At 47.0% G+C, this 27,740-nt stretch overlaps 1 protein-coding gene across 1 annotated transcript in view; it reads right to left on the bottom strand.

The window, feature by feature from the left end:
• LOC135057102 (uncharacterized) overlaps positions 1-27,740 on the bottom strand; it is a 261,966-nt gene that overhangs the window by 206,527 nt on the left and 27,699 nt on the right. The window contains 5 exon segments of the mRNA XM_063963003.1: positions 12,035-12,086; positions 12,629-14,132; positions 26,724-26,895; positions 27,014-27,111; positions 27,232-27,310. Of these exon segments, the coding sequence (XP_063819073.1) occupies positions 12,035-12,086; positions 12,629-14,132; positions 26,724-26,895; positions 27,014-27,111; positions 27,232-27,265 (1,860 nt within the window). The 5' untranslated portion in view covers positions 27,266-27,310.

Here is a 27,740-nt window from a genome sequence, read left to right on the forward strand (position 1 = left end):
TGGAAGCACTGGAATTCTGTAGCTGAGAGACACGCTGTATGCTGGAATTACTGGGACTCAAGGCTGAAAGACACGCTGTATGGTGGAAGCACTGGAACTCTGTAGCTGAGAGACACGCTGTAGGCTGGAAGCACTGGAACTCTGTAGCTGAGAGACACGCTGTATGCTGGAATTACTGGGACTCTGCAGCTGAGAGACACGCTGTATGCTGGAAGCACTGGAATTCTGTAGCCGAGAGACATGCTGTATGCTGGAAGCACTGGAATTCTGTAGCTGAGAGACACGAATTCTGTAGCTGAGAGACACGCTGTATGCTGGAAGCACTGGGACTCTGTAGCTGAGAGAGACACGCTGTATGCTAGAAGCACTGGAACTCTGTAGCTGAGAGATACGCTGTATGCTGGAAGCACTGGAACTTTGTAGCTGAGACACACGCTGTATGCTGGAAGCACTGGAACTCTGTAGCTGAGAGAGACTGTATGCTGGAAGCACTGGAACTCTGTAGCTGAGAGACACTATGCTGGAAGCACTGGAACTCTGTAGCTGAGAGACACAGTGTATGCTGGAAGCACGAACTCTGTAGCTGAGACACACGCTGAATGCTGGAAGCACTGGGACTCTGTAGCTGAGAGACACGCTGCATGCTGGAAGCACTGGAACTCTAGCTGAGAGACACGCTGTATGCTGGAAGCACTGGAACTCTGTAGCTGAGAGACGCTGTATGTTGGAAGCATTGGAACTCTGTAGCTGAGAGACACACTGCATGCTGGAAGCACTGGAACTCTGCAGCTGAGAGACACAGTGTATGCTGGAAGCACGAACTCTGTAGCTGAGACACACGCTGAATGCTGGAAGCACTGGGACTCTGTAGCTGAGAGACACGCTGAATGCTAGAAGCACTGGGACTCTAGCTGAGAGACACGCTGCATGCTGGAAGCACTGGAACTCTAGCTGAGAGACACGCTGTATGCTGGAAGCACTGGAACTCTGTAGCTGAGAGACGCTGTATGTTGGAAGCATTGGAACTCTGTAGCTGAGAGACACACTGCATGCTGGAAGCACTGGAACTCTGCAGCTGAGAGACAACCTATGCTAGTAGCACTGGAACTCTGCAGCTGAGAGACACGCTGTATGCTGGAAGCACTGGAACTCTGTAGCTGAGAGACACTGTATGCTGGAAGCACTGGAATTCTGTAGCTGAGAGACACTGTATGCTGGAAGCATTGGAACTCTGTAGCTGAGAGACACGCTGTATGCTGGAAGCACTGGAACTCTGTAGCTGAGAGACACAGTGTATGCTGGAAGCACTGGAACTCTGTAGCTGAGAGACATGCTGGAAGCACTGGAACTCTAGCTGAGAGACATGCTGTATGCTGGAAGCACGAACTCTGTAGCTGAGACACACGCTGAATGCTGGAAGCACTGGGACTCTGTAGCTGAGAGACACGCTGAATGCTAGAAGCACTGGAACTCTGTAGCTGAGAGACGCTATATGTTGGAAGCATTGGAACTCTGTAGCTGAGAGACACACTGCATGCTGGAAGCACTGGAACTCTGCAGCTGAGAGACAACCTATGCTGGTAGCACTGGAACTCTGCAGCTGAGAGACACGCTGTGCTGGAAGCACTGGAACATTGTAGCTAAGAGACACGCTGTATGCTGGAAGCACTGGGACTCTGTAGCTGAGAGAGACACGCTGTATGCTGGAAGCACTGGAACTCTGTAGCTGAGAGATACGCTGTATGCTGGAAGCACTGGAACTTTGTAGCTGAGACACACGCTGTATGCTGGAAGCACTGGAACTCTGTAGCTGTGAGACACGCTGTATGCTGGAAGCACTGGAACTATGTAGCTGAGAGACACGCTGTATGCTGGAAGCACTGGAGCTCTGTAGCTGAGACACGCTGTATGCTGGAAGCACTGGAACGCTGTAGCTGAGAGACACTGTATGCTGGAAGCACTGGAACTCTGTAGCTGAGAGACCCGCTGTATGCTGGAAGCACTGGAACTCTGTAGCTGAGAGACACTGTATGCTGGAAGCACTCGAACTCTGTAGCTGAGAGACCCGCTGTATGCTGGAAGCACTGGAACTCTGTAGCTGAGAGACACGCTGTATGCTGGAAGCACTGGAACTCTGTAGCTGAGAGACACGCTGTATGCTGGAAGCACTGGAACTCTGTAGCTGAGAGACACTGTATGCTGGAAGCACTGGAACTCTAGCTGAGAGACCCGCTGTATGCTGGAAGCACTGGAACTCTGTAGCTGAGAGACACTGTATGCTGGAAGCACTGGAATTCTGTAGCTGAGAGACACTGTATGCTGGAAGCATTGGAACTCTGTAGCTGAGAGACACGCTGTATGCTGGAAGCACTGGAACTCTGTAGCTGAGAGACACAGTGTATGCTGGAAGCACTGGAACTCTGTAGCTGAGAGACATGCTGGAAGCACTGGAACTCTAGCTGAGAGACATGCTGTATGCTGGAAGCACGAACTCTGTAGCTGAGACACACGCTGAATGCTGGAAGCACTGGGACTCTGTAGCTGAGAGACACGCTGAATGCTAGAAGCACTGGAACTCTGTAGCTGAGAGACGCTATATGTTGGAAGCATTGGAACTCTGTAGCTGAGAGACACACTGCATGCTGGAAGCACTGGAACTCTGCAGCTGAGAGACAACCTATGCTGGTAGCACTGGAACTCTGCAGCTGAGAGACACGCTGTGCTGGAAGCACTGGAACATTGTAGCTAAGAGACACGCTGTATGCTGGAAGCACTGGGACTCTGAAGCTGAGAGAGACACGCTGTATGCTGGAAGCACTGGAACTCTGTAGCTGATAGATACGCTGTATGCTGGAAGCACTGGAACTTTGTAGCTGAGACACACGCTGTATGCTGGAAGCACTGGAACTCTGTAGCTGTGAGACACGCTGTATGCTGGAAGCACTGGAACTCTGTAGCTGAGAGATACGCTGTATGCTGGAAGCACTGGAGCTCTGTAGCTGAGACACGCTGTATGCTGGAAGCACTGGAACGCTGTAGCTGACAGACACGCTGTATGCTGAAAGCACTGGAACTCTGTAGCTGAGAGACACGCTGTATGCTGGAAGCACTGGAACTCTGTAGCTGAGAGACACACTGTATGCTGGAAGCACAGGAACTCTGTAGCTGAGAGACCCGCTGTATGCTGGAAGCACTGGAACTCTGTAGCTGAGAGACACGCTGTATGCTGGAAGTACTGGAACTCTGTAGCTGAGAGACACGCTGTATGCTGGAAGCACTGGAATTCTGTAGCTGAGAGACACGCTGTATGCTGGAATTACTGGGACTCAAGGCTGAAAGACACGCTGTATGGTGGAAGCACTGGAACTCTGTAGCTGAGAGACACGCTGTAGGCTGGAAGCACTGGAACTCTGTAGCTGAGAGACACGCTGTATGCTGGAAGCACTGGGACTCTGCAGCTGAGAGACACGCTGTATGCTGGAAGCACTGGAATTCTGTAGCCGAGAGACATGCTGTATGCTGGAAGCACTGGAATTCTGTAGCTGAGAGACACGAATTCTGTAGCTGAGAGACACGCTGTATGCTGGAAGCACTGGGACTCTGTAGCTGAGAGAGACACGCTGTATGCTAGAAGCACTGGAACTCTGTAGCTGAGAGATACGCTATATGCTGGAAGCACTGGAACTTTGTAGCTGAGACACACGCTGTATGCTGGAAGCACTGGAACTCTGTAGCTGAGAGAGACTGTATGCTGGAAGCACTGGAACTCTGTAGCTGAGAGACACTATGCTGGAAGCACTGGAACTCTGTAGCTGAGAGACACAGTGTATGCTGGAAGCACGAACTCTGTAGCTGAGACACACGCTGAATGCTGGAAGCACTGGGACTCTGTAGCTGAGAGACACGCTGAATGCTAGAAGCACTGGGACTCTAGCTGAGAGACACGCTGCATGCTGGAAGCACTGGAACTCTAGCTGAGAGACACGCTGTATGCTGGAAGCACTGGAACTCTGTAGCTGAGAGACGCTGTATGTTGGAAGCATTGGAACTCTGTAGCTGAGAGACACACTGCATGCTGGAAGCACTGGAACTCTGCAGCTGAGAGACAACCTATGCTAGTAGCACTGGAACTCTGCAGCTGAGAGACACGCTATACTGGAAGCACTGGAACATTGTAGCTAAGAGACACGCTGTATGCTGGAAGCACTGGGACTCTGTAGCTAAGAGAGACACGCTGTATGCTAGAAGCACTGGAACTCTGTAGCTGAGAGATACGCTGTATGCTGGAAGCACTGGAACTTTGTAGCGGAGACACACGCTGTATGCTGGAAGCACTGGAACTCTGTAGCTGTGAGACACGCTGTATGCTGGAAGCACTGGAACTATGTAGCTGAGAGACACGCTATATGCTGGAAGCACTGGAGCTCTGTAGCTGAGACACGCTGTATGCTGGAAGCACTGGAACGCCGTAGCTGACAGACATGCTGAAAGCACTGGAACTCTGTAGCTGAGAGACACGCTGTATGCTGGAAGCACTGGAACTCTGTAGCTGAGAGACACGCTGTATGCTGGAACCACTGGAACTCTGTAGCTGAGAGACACGCTGTATGCTGGAAGCACTGGAATTCTGTAGCTGAGAGACACGCTGTATGCTGGAATTACTGGGACTCAAGGCTGAGAGACACGCTGTATGTTGGAAGCACTGGAACTCTGTAGCTGAGAGACACGCTGTATGCTGGAAGCACTGGAACTCTGTAGCTGAGAGACGTGAGCCTGGGGGGTATCTTTGCAGCAACGATTTAAACTTCCCGACCTCTCCTCATTGGCGGAGGGGCGGCGCAGACGTCACCAGCCCCCTCGCCCCATGTGGATAAACATGGTGGTGCCTATGGAGCCAGAAGCCGCCCGCTGCAGCGTTACCTGCACACCGGGAACCGGCAGGGGAAATGGACGCCCTGGGGACCAGCACCCCCGAAGCGGTAAGCACGGCCGCTGCGCAGCCGTGACAGAAGCATTAGGGATGGTTTACCAAACACATAGCAGGGCAGGTGGGATAGAGTGAGATAAAAGAAAGGGACAGTGAGAAGGGAGAAGGAGTTGAGGACTTCAGACAGGCGAGACCGGGCATTAACTAGGGTGTATTAGACTTTTCACAAATTTTATCTGAAATGGGGAGCGAGAGCCATGCATTAAAAGCCATGGGCTCCAAACTTTATAAATTTTTTTAGAAGGGTTAATGTATGTGCTGGACATGCACCCCATACGATAGACAGAACATGCTGAATATTATCACTTGGAGCAGTGATTTTCAACGTTTTTCAACTCACGGCACACCGAACAATATTTTTTAATTGCCGAGGCACACCACCAGTCCTCCACGGGGGGAAAACACACACATTGGCCCCCACGATAATAAAAGAAACACGCGGGCACTCACAGTAATAAAATAAATACATTCGCCCCCACAGAAAACCCTCACACATATCTGGCACCTTCAGAATAAAACAAACAAACATTTGGCCCCCTCAGAATAAAAAAAAAAAAAAAACACTGGCCCCTTCAGAATAAAAAACAAACACTGGCCCCCTCAGAATAAAAAAAACAAACACTGGCCCCCTCAGAATAAAAAAAACAAACACTGGCCCCCTCAGAATAAAAAACAAACACTGGCCCCCTCAGAATAAAAAAAAAAAAAACACTGGCCCCCTCAGAATAAAAAAACAAACACTGGCCCCTCAGAATATAAAAACAGACACTGGCCCCCTCAGAATAAAAATAACAAACACTTGCCCCCTCAAAAATAAAAACAAACACTGGCCCCCTCAGAAATAAAAACAAACACTGGCCCCCTCAGAAATACAAACAATACATTGGTTGCTACCTCCTGGTAGAAGAGAAAGGAGCTCAGGTCCCTTATCGGCTCACAGTGCAGAGCTGTGAGCAGTAGACAGGCAGGCACGCATGCAGGCTGGCTAGCGGGGCCGACGTGCGGGCTGTACGGCAGACGGTCGTACGGGCTGGCGGGTGGGCATGCTGCCAGCCATACTATGTGGCGCGCATGACCTATGATGTCACGCCGCCGCGTTGCTATAGGTCACAGCTCAGGCGCTCCCAGAAGAGCCCAGCGCTGCCTGCGTGTCCGCTGTCCGGGTCCACAGTTCGTGAAAGTGGCTCTGACTCTGCGGCACGCTTGTCAACCAGCTGCGCCACACTAGTGTGCCGCGGCACATGGGTTGAAAAACGCTGACTTGGAGAGATGGAAAGGGGATCAGGTTTCTTCCAGTCAGCTGCCAATTGGCAGGTGGTAGCAGAAACAGGTCCAAACAATAATTTTTGCTGATGGGTAGGCGAGGAAACCCTAATTTATTATTTATTAACAGTTTCCTATATAGCACAGCAAATTCAGTTGCGCTTTACAATTGGAAACTGATAAAACAAAACTGGGTAATAACAGTCATGGAGGTAGGAGGGCCCTGCTCGCAAGCTTACAATCTATAGGGAAATAGGCATGGATACGCAAGGAAAGGTGATATCTATTGCATAGTTGTCCACCAGATTGCAAAGGTTCTCTGTGGGCTGCATAATATGGTCACACAGCAATGGTAAACGGGGTCAGGAGGAAGGGAAAGTGAAGGAAGAGAAGATATGTGCGGACTGTACAGTGGGGATATAATTAAATAGGAAAGCTTATAAAGGTAATGTGAGCAGCTCTGGAATATGATACGCTTGCCTGAAGAGGTGAGTTTTCAGGAAACGCTTGAAGGTTTGGAGACTAGAGGAGAGTCTTATTGTGCGTGATAGGGCATTCCACAGAGTGGGTGCAGCCCAAAGAAAGTCCTGCAGTCGTGCATGGGAGCGAGTAATGAGTGTGGATGCGAGATGCAGATCTTGTGAAGAACGAAGAGGTCCTTAATGGGAGAAGAAAATACTTGGGGTCACTTAGAGGGTAGTGGGAGTTAAACTGATGACATTTCACCGGAAACTTGAGAGCTCCCCCAGGTATGTATAAAATGCCTTCAGTTGCAGAACTTCTCCAACTCTCATACAATGCATTTACATAGTAACGTAGTACCATCTGTAGTCATTTATAAACATTTTATTCTGACAATGGAGGTGGAAGCTGCATTCTCCCTGAATCTCTGTCCAGTCATCATCCTCCCAATGACCCCCCCTAGGTGTGCTTCCCATGCCGTTGGAAATTTGGTTTGACGGTGTATGCGCAGGATGCAGTTACCTGCCGGACTTGCGTTCTCACTTGTGCATGGCTCAAAACCAGACCCAAAGTGTTTCTTAGTTTGTAAAGTCAATAGACATCTCTACCTTCTTTCATCTAATGGTATGTCACTGACAGATGCAGACATGCTCATCATGGCTACCTCTGGTGTCTACGTGCACTCCCAGCGCACCTAGCCGTGCCAAGCCGTGTCTTTTGCTGCCCCCATTCATGTGAATTTGGTGCATGCGCGTCTAATAAATGTGGCCAAGACAAACAAGGCGTGAATGTGCCTACATGTAACAACGTTGAGTGTGTCTGCATCTGTATGTGTAGTACCAATCACTCGATGTACAGCACTATGTAATGTATAGGCACTTTAGAAATAAAAGATAATAGTGCTAAATATGGGATCATCCTTTTAAAACTTGCAGCATAACACAGCGGGTGCAGTCATTTGGTGGCTGAAACATCACCCATGTGAACACATCCTCTATTCAGTCAGTAGGAGACAGTGACATCACTGAGAGTGCAGCCTATCCAGTCACTAGGAGCCAGTGACATCACTGAGAGTGCGGTCTATCCAGTCACTAGGAGCCAGTGACATCACTGAGAGTGCAGCCGATCCAATCACTAGGAGCCAGTGACATCACTGAGAGTGCGGCCTATCCAGTCACTAGGATCCAGTGACATCACTGAGAGTGCAGCCTATCCAGTCACTAGGAGCCAGTGACATCACTGAGAGTGCGGTCTATCCAGTCACTAGGAGCCAGTGACATCACTGAGAGTGCAGCCTATCCAGTCACTAGGAGCCAGTGACATCACTGAGAGTGCAGCCTATCCAGTCACTAGGAGCCAGTGACATCACTGAGAGTGCGGTCTATCCAGTCACTAGGAGCCAGTGACATCACTGAGAGTGCAGCCGATCCAATCACTAGGAGCCAGTGACATCACTGAGAGTGCAGCCTATCCAGTCACTAGGAGCCAGTGACATCACTGAGAGTGCGGTCTATCCAGTCACTAGGAGCCAGTGACATCACTGAGAGTGCAGCCTATCCAGTCACTAGGAGCCAGTGACATCACTGAGAGTGCGGTCTATCCAGTCACTAGGAGCCAGTGACATCACTGAGAGTGCAGCCGATCCAATCACTAGGAACCAGTGACATCACTGAGAGTGCGGCCTATCCAGTCACTAGGATCCAGTGACATCACTGTATTGCTTTATGTACCCATTAACTGTATTCTTAAGAATGCTCCCCCCAAATAAAAGCAGGGTATGGGAACTGGATGATTGGCAGCCCTGCAGCTCATAGCCAATCAGGAGAGCGGTAATACATGGCACTCCCTGATTGGCTGCTGGCTCCTTTAGTGACAGAAGTCACGTGGAGGCCGGCATTTGGGAAAGGGGATTTATGTATTTACACATAGATCTCCTATGTCCGCTGGATTTGGGTTCTTCAGTTTGTTTTTAACCCCTGGATGCGTACTTGGTGCGTTATTCACAGTTGACAAGAGAGGTGCTTTTCCCCCCAGGTATCCCCCGCCCCAGCACACTAAAAATTACCTGTAACCATACCTGAACCTATCTGGTAATAGAAATTCAGAGAATTTGTCTGTGACCCCTCCGCCTTTCTAGCACCTGATGTATATTTATCTCCAGGAATGACCGAGCAACTGCCAATTTTTTTGTCTGCTTGTGTGCGAGAGGCATTGAATGGGAGCAGTATTTAGAAGGCATGCTGTTCTTTGTAGTGCTAATGGGAGATTCTGGGGGTGGCTCCCGGTTAAGTTAGCGCTCTGTCTGGATGTGTTTTAGTAATAGCCTTTATCATAAGGCCCTACTGTAGACAAATGACATGGCCCTATGTGGGAGGACTGCTGATATCAGAGAAGCCGTGAAGTGGCTCAGCAGCTAAACATGCATTTGCAAACACATGTGACCAGCAGCTAAACATGCATTTGCAAACACATGTGACCAATTCTCTGAATTTCTATTACCAGATGGGTTCAGATATGGTTACAGGTAATTTTTAGTGTGCTGGATACCAAGGGGAGAAAAAGCACCCCCCTCCTCTCTGTCTGCCGTTTATCTGTGACCCCTCCTCCTTTCTAGCAGCGGATATATAATTATTTCCAGGAATGACTGAGCAACTGCCATTGTTTGTCTGCGTTATTCACAGTTGTTAGCAAACAAAAAAAAGTTAGCAATTGGGCAAAACCATGTGCACTGCTGGTGGGGCAGATATAACGTGCAGAGAGAGTTAGATTTGTGTGGGTTATATTGTTTCTGTATAAAGAATATGAATAGAGGCGCTCATTAAAATCACACACCAAAATTTCACAGGTTTAATATCAACCAAGGAATCAATTATGTAAATATAAAATATATGTATTTATTAATGATAATGTAAAAATACTATTTCATAATAGATAATTCACAAGTAATATTCCTTATGACTTAGCATGATTTGTGAAATACAGAAATTTAAAAAACACATGAATTATCTAAGCTTTAATAATGTATTAAGTATCCTTGAAATATCACTGAACTAAATAATTTGAAAGTTCAAAGAGTATGTATCAGAATGTTGCAGTCTTTTTAGAAACACTGTTGCCACAGCTGCTAGATGTAAATCCTGAATATATCACAGTGGCTGCACGTATTGAGGATTGTCAGCATAAGTTAATATATGAAATACCTCTCCATTAGGGCTGGTGAACCCGAGCGTCCCCGGGTAAGTCCAAGAATTTGCCCAGTTGGTAGAAAAGCTGGAGGGTACGTGTGGTATCTGGATACGTCAGCCGGCTGCAAGGTTTATTCAATTGACCTGCTGGTTTCACCTTGTGAGTGCTGTGCAGATAATCGTGGGCGGCAGGTGTATGGCTGCTGAATCGGACGGTATCTTAAGCCCAGCTGTATGATGAAACTTCCTTCCAGACTACCTGGACGTGCACTGTCCACCGGTAGAGAACGGGGTGGAAGATGCTGGAGACAAATCGCCGTGACCGCACAGCGCCTGCGGCTGATCGTGAAGCCAAATGGAAAGCCGCCCACGGCTACCGTTAGTAAGAGCCGGATGAGATGGCTGTGACCTGAGAGCGTCCTGGATACAGGTGTTCAGTGAAATTGCAAAGGGGGAGGAGTCCTGACGCGTTTCGTCACGTGACCCGTGACTTTTTCAAAGAGGACTCCTTTTGCACACTGTATGTAATTTAAAGGGCTCTTAATTATGCCTACACAGATGTAACTAATCAATATAATCATACACCAATGGTAACACATGCACTTGTATATAGATTCCTTGGCTGTTTGAATAACAATCTATCTAGTTACGTACCTTAAAAAATAATAAAACCTAATAGAGTAGAATATATATTAAAAAATATATATGTTAAAAAACACAATGGCGGAGCTAACACATAAATACATAAAAATAAAATAGAGTGTCATAGACACGAAAAACGGTGTTAATATAATATGTTAGAGCGTATATCCCAGCTGTAATTCACAATGCACCCTATTGGTGCTGAGAGCTTATATATATATATTAAGGATTTTCAGATCCTTATATAATAACAAAAAAACCATTTTAATTATAGAGAAAGACCATAGTAAGAAATATATGTAATATAAATGTACAGAGGAACTGTTATATCTGAGAGATGTCCTTTGCATATCAATGTCAAAGGTTAAATAGAAAGAAATAAGAAATTGATATAATGATATTATCAATATTTCTAAAACATATATAAATGTCTGGCAAATATTATATATGACCCATTAAAATAATTTTTGAAATACGATTACATGAAGATTAAACATAAAATTATAAATAATAATCATAATAATATTCCTGCTAAACATAGAATTGTTTGAAGAGTATCAAAGAGACCTGAAGTGTACAAATACCCGTAATTAGAACAGAGACACTATTAAATAATAATGATGGAATAAAGAACCTTTCAATATATATTTGTACAACTACCAATTTGTTCTCATGGACCAGAAAGGCTGAGAAATATGGCAATGTTCAATAAAGAACATTACCAGTCAATCTCGATACACTCATTGAGGCCACCAGGAGCAAGTGACCCCAATCCGTGTATCCAAAAATTCTCCCTGCGGCAAAGCCTGCCAAATCTATCTCCCCCCCTACACGTAGGGCTAATGGTCTCAATGCCTATTAGCTTCAGATCTTTTGGATCTCTATTGTGGAAATAAGAAAAGTGCTTTGAGACCCCATGATTCAGGAAGCCCTTTATGATGTTACGTCTATGTTCTAAGAAGCGGACTTTTAGCTTGCGCGTCATTCTCCCTATATACTGGAGCCCACAAGGGCAAACCAGCATGTACTGCTGGTGGGGCAGATATAACGTGCAGAGAGAGTTAGATTTGGGTGGGTTATATTGTTTCTGTGCAGGGTAAATACTGGCTGCTTTATTTTTACACTGCAATTTAGATTTCAGTTTGAACTCACCCCACCCAAATCTAACTCTCTCTGCACATGTTACATCTGCTCCCCCTGCAATGCAACATGGGTTTGCCCATTAGTGTGCTTTTTTGGTTAGCTAACAACTCTGAATAATCCTCTGGGACCGATCTACACTGGAATAGTTTTGTTTAACAGGTGTCGTGGATTTTTCAGTCCTGGCCTTGCGTGGCTTGGAGATGGGGCCCCAGTTTACCCCAGCCAGGGCTGACTAGTTGGGAGGGTAATGCTGCTGCAGAATGGACCCACATTAGCATGTCTCCGGGCTTGTGTATCCTTTGCCCATACTTTTCAATCATGGAATGCAGCCCCTATATCTCCTAAGTCTTACCCTGGTCACTAAGCCAGAGAAGAGTGTTACACATGACAAAAGAGCAAGACACCTAACAGAATACAATAAGGACAGTAGTACAACCTATGATCATATAACCTTCTGGATCACGGAGTAGACACAGGGCAAAGAAGCATACAAAGCAGGAGAAACAGTATGCTGTATTTTTTTCTAAATATGTTTATTGAAGATTTGATAGGTTACAAAAACATTGATTAAATCATAAGAACATCTAGTGTAATCATACAAAAACACAACTTTTAAATTTTCAGTGTGTTGCGTGAAGAGATCAAAGCAACAACTAGTAGAAAATAGGAGCATATAAAATACCATTTCAAGATCATAGTATAGCAGCATAGAAACAAAGTGTGTGATTTATGAATGTAGGACATGTCAACTAAGAGTAGGATGATTCAAATCAATTTGAATCATTCCTGGATGGTAAGATTGTATTTGCCAGTAGAAATTACTTTAAAAAACAAAGTTTCTTAAATTTAAATAATGAGCTCCGATTTCTGTAATTTTATACAATCACAATGAGTATAGCTAATCTGAGACTTCTATGTAAAACAAGATTGGATTTCTGTGTAAAACATTTCCCCTCACTCAGATCATGGAAATTGTTCACCTGCGTGACTTCTCTGATGTTTAACAAGATTTGATTTATTCGTAAAACATTTCCCACATTTAGAGCATGAAAATGGTTTCTCACCTGTGTGACTTCTGTGATGTACAACAAGATGCGATTTCTTTATAAAACATTTCCCACACTCAGAACATGGAAATGGTTTCTCCCCTGTGTGACTTCTATTGTGTTCAACAAGATGTGATTTCTGGGAAAAGCATTTCCCACACTCAGAACATTTAAATGATTTCTCACCTGTATGTATCCTTTGATGTGTAACCAGATCTGATTTCTGTGAAAAACATGTCCCACACTCAGAGCATGGAAATGGTTTCTCACCAGTGTGACTTCTCTGATGTTCAACAAGATGCGTTTTCTGTGTAAAACTTTTCCCACACTCAGAACATGGAAACGGTTTCTCACCTGTGTGACATCTCTCATGTGTAACAAGATGTGATTTCTTTCTAAAACATTTCCCGCACTCAGAACATGGAAATGGTTTCTCACCTGTGTGACATCTCTGATGTGAAACTAGATGCGATTTATCAATAAAACATTTCCCACACTCAGAACAAGGAAATGGCCTCTCACCTGTGTGACTTCTCTGATGCGCAACTAGAGTTGATTTCCATGTGAAACATATCCCGCATTCAGAGCATGGAAATGTTTTTTCATCTGTGTGATGCCTCTGATGTCTAACAAGAAGTGATTTCTGTGCAAAACATTTCCCACACTCAGAGCATGGAAATGGTTTTTCACCTGTGTGACTTCTCTGATGTATAACAAGAGCTAATTTCTGTGTAAAATATTTCCCACATTCAGAGCATAAAAATGGCATCTCACCTGTGTGACTTCTCTGATGTGTAACAAGCTGTGATTTCCTATTAAAACATTTCCCACACTCAGAGCATGGAAATGGTCTCTCACCCGTGTGACTTCTCTGATGTTCAACAAGACTTGATTTCTTTGAAAAACATTTCCCACACTCAGAACATGGAATTGGCTTCACACCTGTGTGACAACTCTGATGTGAAACTAGATTTGATTTAACCGTAAAACATTTCCCACACTCAGGACATGTATATGGTTTCTCACCTGTATGAGTTCTCTGATGTGTAACTAGAGATGATTTTCGTTTAAAACATTTCTCACATTCAGAACATGGGAATTGCCTCTCACCTGCCTTAGTTGGCTGATGGGTAATAACATTTGCGTTCTGCGTATAACATTTGGCAATCATAGAAGAGGAAAATATTTGATCTACTCTTAGATCAGTAATAGCTGCACCAGGAGAACGTTCCTCATTATAAGCAGGATCGGGTGATGCATCTGCACTGTGGGGTACTGGATGTACAATTGAGGTAATGGTGGGTTCTTCTGGAGAATCTTGTTTGATTTCTTTATCTTCTATTTCACAATCTGGAGATAAAATGAGATTTTTCTTTGAATTATTCCTGCTGTTACGTCCATCTGCTGGGAAGAAAATAATTATATAAATGATGTGCCATAAGTTTCATTGTCCTAGAAAGACTGTTGTCAAAGATTCTTAAAATTATCATCAAATGGATAAATTCCAGATGCTTCAAGGTACAATGTAAACCTCATCATCTGACACTTTACGCTACGTTATGCAAAGAGCAGGATTACAGCTTTATTGTAATCATTTGTGCTGGGATTGATTGTGTAACACCAAAGCAATGTGCGATGGGAATAAAGCTCCAACATGTGCTGTAACGTATTAGACTGGTGTTGCTTAAAATTACAAATCCTGCTGCCTCCAGGCCTTTAGGGCAAATGTGCTATGTCCACACAATCTCTCACACACACACACACACACACACACACACACACACACACACCAGTGTAATGACATTGCCGAGGAAAACTCTAGGTCTTTGGTTTGTTATGTTACAATAGTGTGTGGTTCAGCTAAGAAATCCCTGTGACAGGTAAATATAGATATTAGGAAAAGGAGAGTTATGGTAGACTTACCTTTGTTAACGCTCTTCCTTTGAGGTCCACTGGGGAACATCGGGGTTATAGGTGGTGGTATAATGCCCTGGGCACCAAACAGTTAAGCCTTTTCAGATATCCTAGGATGCCTCGTTCCTTCACTCTATAACCCCACCTCCATGCTCAGGCAGGTCAGTTTTGGTAACAAGCCCAAAGCAGGAAGAGGATCAAGAGAGAAGAAAGATCTGGTACGCATAAGAACACACTCAGACAGAATGGGAACCAGTGCCAAAGCAGCAAACCCATATAGGCCAGGCGTGTCAAGGTGGGTGCCCTGTGGACCCTATAGACCTCGAAGAACGAGCATTATCAAAGATAAGTCTACCATAACTCTCCTTTTCTTCTTTGGGCTCCATAGGGGAATATCGGGGATGTCCTAAACCAGTTCTTCAAGGGTGGGGAAGCTCCTGAGTGGAAAGTAGAATTCAGCATCCAAATGAAGAATCCTGGGAGGAAAATGTATCAAAGGCATAGAACCTAAGAAAGGTGTGGATAGAAGACCACATAGCCGCCTTGCACAACTGTTCAGTGGACGCACCACAGCGCGCCGCCCATGATGGTCCCACAGACCAAGTAGAATAAGCAGAGATGCAAACTGGGACTGGAAGATAAGCCTGACGGTATACTTGTGGGATAGCCATTCTAATCCATCTGGCCAGAGTCTGTTTATTAGCTGGCCAACTACATTTGTGAAAACCATAGAGGATGAAGAGGGAATACGATCTCCGCAGTGAACTGGTCCGATCTAAATAGACACGGAGAGCACAAACCTTATTCCAGAAAACTTTCTGCAACTGAGAGATCCGGGGAGATGAAGGCCGGAACCACAGTAACCTGGTTGAATACGAAGTACAGCCCGGTCCGGATGAAAAATCAGGAAAGGAGGGCAACAGGAAAGAGCTCCTAAATTGGGCATCCGTCTGGCAGATGCAATGGCTAAAAGGAATAAAGTTTTTGCAGTTGACCATTTTAGATCAACTTATAACAAAGGTTCAAACGGAGACTGCTGAAGAGCGTCCAGAACCACAGACAGATCCCAAGGAGCAATAGGAGGGAAGTAGGGAGGCTGGACCCGGATAACGCCCTCGAAGAAGGTGCGGACATCCAGCAGATGAGGAATCCTGTGTTGAAACCATATGGACAAAGCAGAAATATGCACTTTGAGAAAAGTCATAGCGAAGGCTCAATCCCCATTGTAGGAATGCAAGTATTCTGGATACCTGGAAGACAGCACGGTATAGCATTTGGAAGCACACCACTGGAAATATGCCACACCCTATAGTAGATACAGGCTGAGACCGGCTTTCAAGCTTTGAGCATGGTTTGTACAACCAAGCGGGAAAAACCTTTTGCCCTTAATATGGAAGACTCAAGAGCCACGCCGTCAAAGACTGGCATGATAGGTCTGGGTGTAGACACTGGGGGGTAATTCCAAGTTGATCGCAGCAGGAATTTTTTTTAGCAGTTGGGCAAAACCATGTGCACTGCAGGGGAGGCAGATATAACATTTGCAGAGAGAGTTAGATTTGGGTGGGTTATTTTGTTTCTGTGCAGGGTAAATACTGGCTGCTTTATTTTTACACTGCAAATTAGATTGCAGATTGAACACACCACACCCAAATCTAACTCTCTCTGCACATGTTATATCTGCCTCCCCTGCAGTGCACATAGTTTTGCCCAATTGCTAACAGAATTCCTGCTGCGATCAACTTGGAATTACCCCCACTGTCCCTGAGACAAGAGGTCCTTGTTGTAGTGAAAGTTGAAGGGGAACTCCCACTGAGAGGCACTGTAGGTCGGAGAACCAATGACGTCTGGGCCATGCTGGGGCAACTACAATGAGATTGCCAACTTCCTGTTGGAATTTCTGTAGAACCCTTGGTAGAAGGAATACTGGAGGAAAGATGTACCTGAGAATGTAAGTCCACTTGACTGAGAGGGCGTCCACAAATGCTGCGTGCGGACCCTGGGATTAGGACCTGTACACCGGAACCTTGTGATTGTGACGCGAGACTATGAGGTCGACATACGGGAGACCCAACTTGTCCACTAGAAGTTGAAGACTTTGGGATGTAGGGACCATTCTCCTGTGTGAACATCCTGGCGACTGAAGAAGTCTGCTTCCCAGTTGAGGGTCCCTGGAATGAAGACGGCGGAGATGACTGGAAGGTAACGTTCGGCCCACCTGAGAATTCGGGCCACTTCCTGCATTGCCATCTGACTGCAAGTGCCGCCCTGATGATTTAGATAAGCCACTGTAGTGGCATTGTCGGACTAAACCTGAACAGGTCTGACTTGAAGAACAGTTTTCGGCAATGTCAGAGTCATCATTTTGTGATCTGATTAGGTGAACAGGCCGTTCCACATGGCCAGAATCAGATGTTATAGAGGGCGAAAATGAAATGGAGCATACTCCATGTCGAAGGTTGAGACCATCATTCTGAGGACTTGCATGGCTGAGTGAACGGACACTCGGCGAGGCTGTAGCAGTTTCAAACTCGGTCCTGCAGCCACAATATTTAGTCTGCCGGCAGAGTCTAAAAGGGCTCCCCAGGTGTAACATCCGTTGGGATGGTGTGAAGTAGGACTTTTTCCAATTGATGAGCCATCCGTGATTTTGAAGAAAGGTCATCATGATTTGAAGATGTTGCTGCATGACATCTTGTGAAGTGGCTAGAAGCAGTAAGTCATCCAGGTAGGGAAATATTCTGACAATGCAGTCGTGCTGCCATGACTGCAATATCTTTGGTAAAAATTCTGGGTGCTGTAGTTAGCCTGAACGGCACTGCCTGGAATTGGTAATGCATACTTGCCTACCTGACCCTCTCCATGAGGGAGAAAGTGCTCTGTTCCTAGACTTTCCTGGTAATGTAAGATTGCCATCACTTGTGGTGAGCTAGTTAATTGATAAGAAAGGTGTTTCACCACAAGTGATGGCAATCATACATTACCAGGAACAGAGCATTTTCTCCCTCATGGAGAGGGTCAGGTAGGCAAGTATGTGGTAATGGTGGTTGCATATAGCAAACCGCAGGTATTGCTGATGCGAGGGAGTAATAGGGATATGCAGATATGCATCCTGAATATCCAGGCATACCATAAAGTCCCCAGGCTCCATAGCAAGGACTATGGGTCGAAGTGTCTCCATGCGGAATTTGAGAACCTTTACAAATCTGTTGAGATTTGAGGTTGAGCATGGGTTGGTGTGACCCATTGGGCTTGGGCACTAGAAATAGGGAGGAATAGTAGCCCATACTGCGTTGAGACTGATGAACCGGTATTATCACACCTGATTGCAGGAGCGATTGTACAACTTGTTGTAGAATGAGAGCCTTTTGGGGGTCTGAGGGAAGACCCATGCAAAAGAACTGTGGAGGGGGGCGTCTCCTGAATGAGACGGCGTATCTGTGAGAGACCACTTACTGCATCGGCATCTGAAGTGGTCACAGTCCAGACATGCGCGAAGTGAAGAAGTTGGCGTCCCACATTGGGGTCCGCCAGCTGCAGACTCGTCAGGTTTTGCTGAAGGTTGTCATTCAGCCCAGGGCTGCTTGCCCTTGGGTTTAGGCTTTGCGGTGGCTGTTTGTCTGGGGAAAGCCTATCCTTTTGCTTTGCCTTGAGTATGAAAGAATCGAAAAGTGAAACTCCTTCCACGTGGAGTAGGTGTGGATGGGGAAAAAAGCTGTCTTAGCTGCAGCCAAAGCAGTGACAATTTTGTCCAATTTGGCCCCGAATAACATCTCAGCTGTAAAAGGGAGAAATTCCAGGGTTTTCGTGGAAGGTCAGCTTTCCAGGAGCGAAGCCTGAGTATGTGTTGTGCCAGTACAGAGGTGGCTGACGCCTTAGCTGCCAATATCCCAGTATCAGATAGGGTCTTGCGTATGTAATCAGCTGCCCGCCTAATAAGTGCCAAGTAGGACATGCAGTCCTCAGAAATATCTGAGGGCAATTCTTCCTCTATGGCCTGTAACCATGATTCAATGGCTTTTGCAGTCCAGGATGCAGCCACAGTAGGTCTAATTTACAGTACCTGTTAGATAGACAAATTGAAAATTACCTTAAATCTATTTTTTTTATCAGTGGGATCTTTCAGTGAGGAAAGAGTAGTGACAACGCAAAATGGACATATTAACTAGATATTCAATATGCAAATCCACCGGTGGGAGCCTCCCATTTAGTATAATCCTCTGCGGGGATACGGTAATGGGAAGCCAACGGTTTAGACACAGGAAACTTATTACCCAGCGTTTTCCAGGGTTCTTGTCTAATTTCCATAAGATGATCTGAATGAGGAAATTCAGACTTCATTATCTTTTGTCCATTAAAAAAAGACTTTACTTACCGGTAAATCTATTTCTCGTAGTCCGTAGTGGATGCTGGGGACTCTGTAAGGACCATGGGGAATAGACGGGCTCCGCAGGAGACAGGGCACTTTAAGAAATAATTTGGATACTGGTGTGCTCTGGCTCCTCCCTCTATGTCCCTCCTCCAGACCTCAGTTAAAGAAACTGTGCCCGGAAGAGCTGACAGTACAAGGAAAGGATTTGGAATCCAGGGTAAGACTCATACCAGCCACACCAATCACACCGTATAACTCGTGATAAACTTACCCAGTTAACAGTATGAACAACAATAGAGCATCAGATCAACCCTGATGCAACTATAACATAACCCTTATGTAAGCAATAACTATATACAAGCATTACAGAAAAAGTCCGCACTTGGGACGGGCGCCCAGCATCCACTACGGACTACGAGAAATAGATTTACCGGTAAGTAAAATCTTATTTTCTCTAACGTCCTAGTGGATGCTGGGGACTCCGTAAGAACCATGGGGATTATACCAAAGCTCCCAAACGGGCGGGAGAGTGCGGATGACTCTGCAGCACCGAATGAGCAAACACAAGGTCCTCCTCAGCCAGGGTATCAAACTTGTAGAACTTTGCAAAAGTGTTTGAACCCGACCAAGCAGCTGCTCGGCAAAGCTGTAATGCCGAGACCCCTCGGGCAGCCGCCCAAGAAGAGCCCACCATCCTTGTGGAATGGGCTTTTACCGATTTTGGCAGCGGCAATCCCGCCGCAGAATGAGCCTGCTGAATCGTGTTACAGATCCAGCGAGCAATAGTTTGCTTTGAAGCAGGAGCACCCAGCTTGTTGGGTGCATACAGGATAAACAGTGACTCAGTTTTCCTGACTCTAGCCGTTCTGACTGCATAAACCTTCGAAGCCCTGACCACATCTAGTAACTCGGAATCCTCCAAGTCACGAGTAGCCACAGGCACCACAATAGGTTGGTTCATATGAAAAGATGACACCACTTTTGGCAGAAATTGCGGACGGGTCCGCAATTCCGCTCTGTCCATATGGAAAACCAGATAGGGGCTTTTATGTGACAATGCCGCTAATTCTGACACACGCCTGGCTGAAGCCAAGGCTAATAGCATGACCACCTTCCACGTGAGAAATTTTAACTCCACGGTTTTAAGTGGCTCAAAAAACTCAACACCACGTTAAGATCCCAAGGTGCCACTGGAGGCACAAAAGGGGGCTGAATATGCAGCACTCCCTTTACAAACATCTGAACTTCAGGAAGAGAAGCCAGTTCTTTTTGAAAGAAAATGGATAGGGCCGAAATCTGGACCTTAATTGAACCCAATTTTAGGCCCAAAGTCACTCCCGACTGTAGGAACTGAAGGAAACGGCCCAGCTGGAATTCCTCCGTAGGGACATTCCTGGCCTCACACCAAGCAACATATTTTCGCCATATACGGTGATAATGTTTAGCCGTCACATCCTTCCTAGCCTTTATCAGTGTAGGAATAACCTCATCCGGAATGCCTTTCTCTGCTAGGATCCGGCGTTCAACCGCCATGCCGTCAAACGCAGCCGCGGTAAGTCTTGGAACAGACAGGGCCCCTGTTGCAACAAGTCCTGTCTTAGAGGCAGAGGCCATGGGTCCTCTGTGAGCATTTCTTGCAGCTCTGGATACCAAGTCCTTCTTGGCCAATCCGGAACAATGAGTATTGTTCTCACTCCTCTTCTTCTTATGATTCTCAGTACCTTGGGTATGAGAGGAAGAGGAGGAAATACATAGACCGACTGGAACACCCACGGTGTCACTAGAGCATCTACAGCTATCGCCTGAGGGTCTCTTGACCTGGCGCAATACCTCTGTAGCTTTTTGTTGAGGCGGGATGCCATCATGTCTACTTGTGGCAGTTCCCACCGACTTGCAATCTGCGTGAAGACTTCTTGATGAAGTCCCCACTCTCCCGGGTGGAGGTCGTGCCTGCTGAGGAAGGCTGCTTTCCCAGTTGTCCACTCCCGGAATGAACACTGCTGACAGTGGACTTACGTGATTCTCCGCCCAGCTAAGAATTCTGGTGGCTTCCGCCATCGCCACCCTGTTCCTTGTGCCGCCTTGGCGGTTTACATAAGCCACTGCGGTGATGTTGTCTGACTGAATCAGCACCGGTCGGTCGCGAAGCAGGGTCTCCGCTTGACGTAGGGCGTTGTATATTGCCCTTAGTGCCAGGATGTTGATGTGAAGACAAGTCTCCTGACTTGACCACAGACCTTGTAAATTTCTTCCCTGTGTGACTGCTCCCCACCCTCGGAGGCTTGCGTCCGTGGTCACCAGGACCCAGTCCTGAATGCCGAATCTGCGGCCCTTGAGAAGGTGAGCACTCTGCAGCCACCACAGGAGAGACACACCCTGGCCCTGGGGGACAGGGTGATCAGCCGATGCATCTGTAGATGTGATCCGGACCACTTGTCCAACAGATCCCATTGGAAGGTCCTCGCATGGAACCTGCCGAAGGGAATGGCCTCGTATGATGCCACCATCTTTCCCAGGACTCGCGTGCAGTGATGCACCGACACCTGTTTTGGTTTTAATAGGTCTCTGACCAGTGTCATGAGCTCCTGAGCCTTCTCCATCGGGAGATAAACCCTCTTCTGGTCTGTGTCCAGAGTCATGCCCAGGAAGGGCAGACGAGTCGTAGGAATCAACTGCGACTTCGGAATATTTAGAATCCAGCCGTGCTGTTGTAACACTTCCCGAGAGCGTGCTACACTGATCAGCAACTGCTCTCTGGACCTCGCCTTTATGAGGAGATCGTCCAAGTATGGGATAATTGTGACCCCTTGCTTTCGCAGAAGCACCATAATTTCCGCCATTACCTTGGTAAATATTCTCGGTGCCGTGGAGAGACCAAACGGCAACGTCTGGAATTGGTAATGACAATCCTGTACCACAAATCTGAGGTACGCCTGATGAGGTGGATAAATGGGGACATGAAGGTAAGCATCCTTTATGTCCAGAGACACCATAAAGTCCCCCCCTTCCAGGCTTGCGATGACCGCTCTGAGCGATTCCATCTTGAACTTGAACCTTTTCAGGTATATGTTCAGGGATATTAAATTCAATATGGGTCTGACCGAACCGTCCGGTTTCGGTACCACAAACATGGTCGAATAGTAACCCCTTCCCTGTTGAAGGAGGGGAACCTTTACCACCACCTGCTGAAGATACAATTTGTGAATTGCAGCTAACACTATTTCCCTCTCTAAGGGGGAAGCTGGCAGGGCCGATTTGAGGTAATGGTGAGGGGGCATCTCTTCGAATTCCAGCTTGTATCCCTGAGACACAATCTCTATAGCCCAGGGATCCACCTGGGAGTGAACCCACTTGTGGCTGAAATTTCGTAGTTGCGCCCCCACCGGGCCTAGCTCCGCCTGTGGAGCCCCAGCGTCATGCGGTGGATTTAGTGGAAGCCGGGGAGGACTTCTGTTCCTGGGAACTAGCTGTATTGTGCAGCTTCTTTCCTCTACCCCTGCCTCTGGCAAGAAAGGACGCACCTCGGACTTTCTTGCCTTTTTGTGATCGAAAGGACTGCATTTGGTAATACGGTGCTTTCTTAGGCTGTGAGGGAACATATGGCAAAAAATTTGACTTTCCAGCCGTAGCTGTGGAGACCAGGTCCGAGAGACCGGTCCCAAACAATTCCTCACCCTTGTAAGGTAAAACCTCCATGTGCCTTTTTGAGTCGGCATCACCTGTCCATTGCTGAGTCCACAGGACCCTTCTGGCAGAAATCGACATGGCATTTATTCTAGAGCCCAGTAGGCTAATGTCTCTTTGAGCATCTCTCATATATAGGACAGCGTCTTTTATATGCCCCAGGGTCAGTACTATAGTATCCTTGTCCAAGGTATCAAGTTCCTCAGATAAGGTATCTGTCCAAGCTGCTACAGCACTACACATCCAGGCCGACGCAATCGCCGGCCTTAGTAGGGTACCTGAATGTGTATAAATGGACTTCAGGATACCCTACTGCTTTCTATCCGCAGCATCTTTTAGGGTGGCCGTATCCTGTGACGGTAGGGCTACCCTCTTGGATAAGCGTGTTAAAGCTTTGTCTACCCTCGGGGAGGATTCCCAGCGTAACCTGTCCGTTGGCGGGAAAGGATACGCCAAGAGCATCCGTTTGGAAATCTGCAGTTTTCTATCTGGAGATTCCCAAGCCTTTTCACATAACTCATTTAACTCATGTGAAGGGGGAAAGGTCACCTCTTGCCTTTTCCCCCCATACATATAAACCCTCGTCAGGGACTGGGGTTTCCTCTGTGATGTGCAACACATCTTTCATTGCTATAATCATGTAACGGATGGCTTTAGCCATTTTAGGCTGTAACTTTGCATCATCGCCATCGACACTGGAGTCAGAATCCGTGTCGACATCTGTGTCAACAATTTGGGATAGTGGGCGCTTCTGAGACCCTGACGGCCTCTGCGACATAGGATCAGGCATGGGCTGAGACCCCGGCTGTCCCAAGGCTTCAGCTTTATCCAACCTTTTATGCAAGGAAGTAATATCATTTAAAACCTTCCACATATCCATCCAATCGGCCGTCGGCGGCGACCCAACATTCATTTGTTCCCGCTCTGTTTCCACATAGCCTTCCTCGTCAAACATGCCGACACAAGCGTACCGACACATCACACACACAGGAAATGCTCTATTTGAAGACAGTTCCCCCAGAAGGCCTTTTGGAGAGACAGAGAGAGTATGCCAGCACACACCCCAGCGCTATATGTCCCAGGAATCACACAGTAACTTAGTGTTAACCTAGTAGCTGCTGTATATACTGTTTTTGCGCCAAATTTATGTGCCCCCCCTCTCTTTTTACCCTCTTCTACTGTGATTCTGCAGGGGAGAGCCTGGGGAGCTTCCTCTCAGCGGAGCTGTGGGGAGAAAATGGCGCTGGTGAGTGCTGAGGAAGAAGCCCCGCCCCTCATCGGCAGGCTTCTGTCCCGCGTTTGTGTGTAAAATAATGGCGGGGGCTCATGCATATATACAGTGCCCAACTGTATATATGCTACTTTTGCCAAGAGGTCTCTAATTGCTGCCCAGGGCGCCCCCCCCCCCCCTGTGCCCTACAGTGACCGGAGTATGTGGGTTAGTGTGGGAGCAATGGCGCACAGCTGCAGTGCTGTGCGCTACCTCATATGAAAACTGGAGTCTTCTGCCGCCGATTTCGAAGTCTTCTTGCTTCTGACGCCGGCTTCTGTCATCTGGCTCTGCGAGGGGGACGGCGGCGCGGCTCCGGGATCGGACGACCAAGGGTGCGATCCTGTGTACGATCCCTCTGGAGCTAATGGTGTCCAGTAGCCTAAGAAGCACGACCTATCTGCAGTTAGTAGGTTTGCTTCTCTCCCCTCAGTACCACGTAGCAGAGAGCCTGTTGCCAGCAGATCTCTCTGAAAATAAAAAAAAACCTAACAAAATACTTTCTTTCTAGCAAGCTCAGGAGAGAGCTCACTAAGGTGCACCCAGCTCGTCCGGGCACAGATTCAAACTGAGGTCTGGAGGAGGGACATAGAGGGAGGAGCCAGAGCACACCAGTATCCAAATTCTTTCTTAAAGTGCCCTGTCTCCTGCGGAGCCCGTCTATTCCCCATGGTCCTTACGGAGTCCCCAGCATCCACTAGGACGTTAGAGAAAAATGTCAGTTTTCCTGCCAATCGGCTCAGGTTCCTCCTCTGTCAGGTGGAGGATGTGCTTAATAGCATCACTTAAGAGTTGCCACCTCCACTGTGTTGGAAGCTTCCTCATCTATTACACAGGATTCAGTGACAGACGGCGTAGCCTCCCCTTCCTCAGCAGATTACTATTTTAAGTCTGATACAGCAGTGGACCGAGACGAAGGTGTCCTAGTAGTGGACCTAGAGGACTGTCTAGTAACGCTAGGGATGTCTGGGTTAGGCTCCGAACCGTAGTATTCAGTGTATTCACCCAAGGCGAATTAGCAATAGGGACAACATTAGGTGGTGCCAACATAGGATGTCCCATGAGTGGAGTGAGCTCATCCACCAAAGTATCCAGTAATAGAGCGAAAGAAGCCCATGGGGGCTCCTGGGAAGTAGACTGGACAGGAGGTGAATAACAGTTTACACAGAGCCCATCCTGTACTACATCCTGTGCAGATAAACCAGGAGTGCACAATCTACATGACAGTAATACTGGGGTGTCACCCTTTGTCGACTTTGTGCTTTGTTAAACAGAGCTGCAATGATGGGGAGTCGCCCACACACACACACACAATAGTATACAAATAATGGTGTGGTAGCCGTAACACAGTATGTGACAATGTTCAGCAGTAACTGACACTGTAAAAGGACCCCTGACAGCGCCTGGTCACAGGGCACAGAAAAAAGAGATAGATAGATAGATAGATAGATAGATAGATAGATAGATAGATAGATAGATAGATAGATAGATAGATAGATAGATAGATAGATAGATAGATAGATAGATAGATAGATAGATAGATAGATAGAAAATCATCAGACAGCAGAAACTAGCACAAGTCACATACAATGCAGAGAATACAATAAGATAGCTGCAATGAGCACTGTAGCAACTACCCAGCTATGGTTGTCAGCAGGTAGGATGTCAGTGATGTAAAAACATGGCTCCTTGGAGACGTTTTTACAGGGAGACTGAACCCAGCGTTCCCGGAGACCTGGCTTGCTTGCTCTGATACGGTTGCCTGGAGTCTCTGAGCAGAGGAGGGTGTAAGGCTGCAGGTAAATGGCGTCAAGTCTACAATGGACTGGCGCCCAAAGCTGGGGGAGTGGCTACAGACTGGCACTTCCTCACCTATGCTGGCGTTCAACAACCGGTAATGAGGAGCCCTTAGTAAAATACAACCTGCACCCCTATATGCCCTGGTGGTCTAGTGGAGTCACTGGTCGGCACCAGTGTCCATTCGAGCGTCCATCTCCAAGGGCCTGCAGCTGACCGTGATTTAAATGCAAGGAGACCGGGAACCTCTAACCTACTCCCCGACTGCTGGCCATGTAGTCCAGGGGTTGCCCAGCAGCAGCAGTGCTAGTCGCTTCCATGTGGACCCCACCGCAAGTACCCGTCTTGGCAGAAGCCCTGCAAGAGTTTCGGTGCTGGCGGGGAAAACTGAAAAAATAAAGAAAGAAAAAGTGCAAAGAGCAGCCTGCTGGCACCATAAAAAAAACTGAGCATTGAGGCGGGATGTAGGGAGAAGGATCAAGGCATCCCGGGATATCTGAACATGTATAAGTGTTTGGTGCCCAGCACCTGATCCCACCACCTATAACCCCGATGTTATCCCTGTGGAGCAAGAAAGACAGAAAAACAGACAGACAGTCAGACAGAAATATATATATATATATATATATATATACACACACATATATACACACACACACACACATACATACACACACATACAGTATATACACATACATACTTCAGGGCATCACCACTTAACCATAACACCTGTTTTATCATTTTATATCACTTTCTTTGTTTCTTGTCCAGGTATGTTTTCACATTATTTTCACTCCTGTAACATCCTTAGTACCGAGTAGCTGCTTTCACTCACCTGATACCCTGCAACATGTCACTGCTATGTATCATTTGTGTGTTGCCCTGGGGGGGGTTTTGGCTTGGATGGTTTGGGGGAAGGAGAATATGTGACTATTTCCTGTAATAAGTGCTTATTACTCACCTGTGCTGATATCTGTAGGGATTTCCTCCTCCTTACACTGCTGATCACCCCTCACATACGTCTCTTCTTCTCCCTCTGTATCTTCTGCCTTCATATCAGTCACATACGTCTCTTCTCCATCTATATCTTCTACCTTTACATCTTGTCCCTTATTATCAATCAGGCCTTCAGACTATAGAATCCACAAAACAATAATATAGACAGTAAAATGTCAGTGTATAGGACCCACAGCTGCTCTATACATCATACAGTCACTTTGGTATATTGGCAAGACCCTAAATCCCACCTACCTTTTCCTCCTGTGGGATCCTGTGATTCTCCTCTGTACAATCCTGGGAATACAGAGGACGGGGACATCTCTCTGGGGTATCTCTGTTACTGGGCCCATCTGTAGGAGACACAAAGTGACTGAGTACAGTGTATATATGTGATTATCAGATGATGTGTGTATATATAGGGGCCCCCATACCTGCTCTCCCCTGTACAATACATGACAGTCTCCTCTTACCCAGTGATGTGAGGGGCCGGTGATTCTCCATCATCACGTCCTTGTACAGACCCGTGTGTTCCTCTATATACTCCTCCTCCTGCATGGAGACAGACAGTGACATCCTGACACCTTATAGGCACCTGACACACACAATGATACAGTTCTCACACAGACACATCCCCTGGTGTTACTGTATAATGCCCCATTCCCAGCAGTCACCTCACCAGTCATCACCCAGACACGTCCCCTGGTGTTACTGGACAATGTCCCATTCCCAGCAGTCACCTCTCCAGTCATCACCCAGACACGTCCCCTGGTGTTACTGGACAATGTCCCATTCGCAGCAGTCACCTCTCCAGTCATCACCCAGACACGTCCCCTGGTGTTACTGTACAATGTCCCATTCCCAGCAGTCACCTCTCCAGTCATCACCCAGACATGTCCCCTGGTGGTACTGTACAATGTCCCATTCCCAGCAGTCACCTCTCCAGTCATCACCCAGACACGTCCCCTGGTGTTACTGTATA

Source organism: Pseudophryne corroboree, chromosome 3 (assembly GCF_028390025.1).
Source record: "Pseudophryne corroboree isolate aPseCor3 chromosome 3, aPseCor3.hap2, whole genome shotgun sequence".
Taxonomy (NCBI): domain Eukaryota; kingdom Metazoa; phylum Chordata; class Amphibia; order Anura; family Myobatrachidae; genus Pseudophryne; species Pseudophryne corroboree.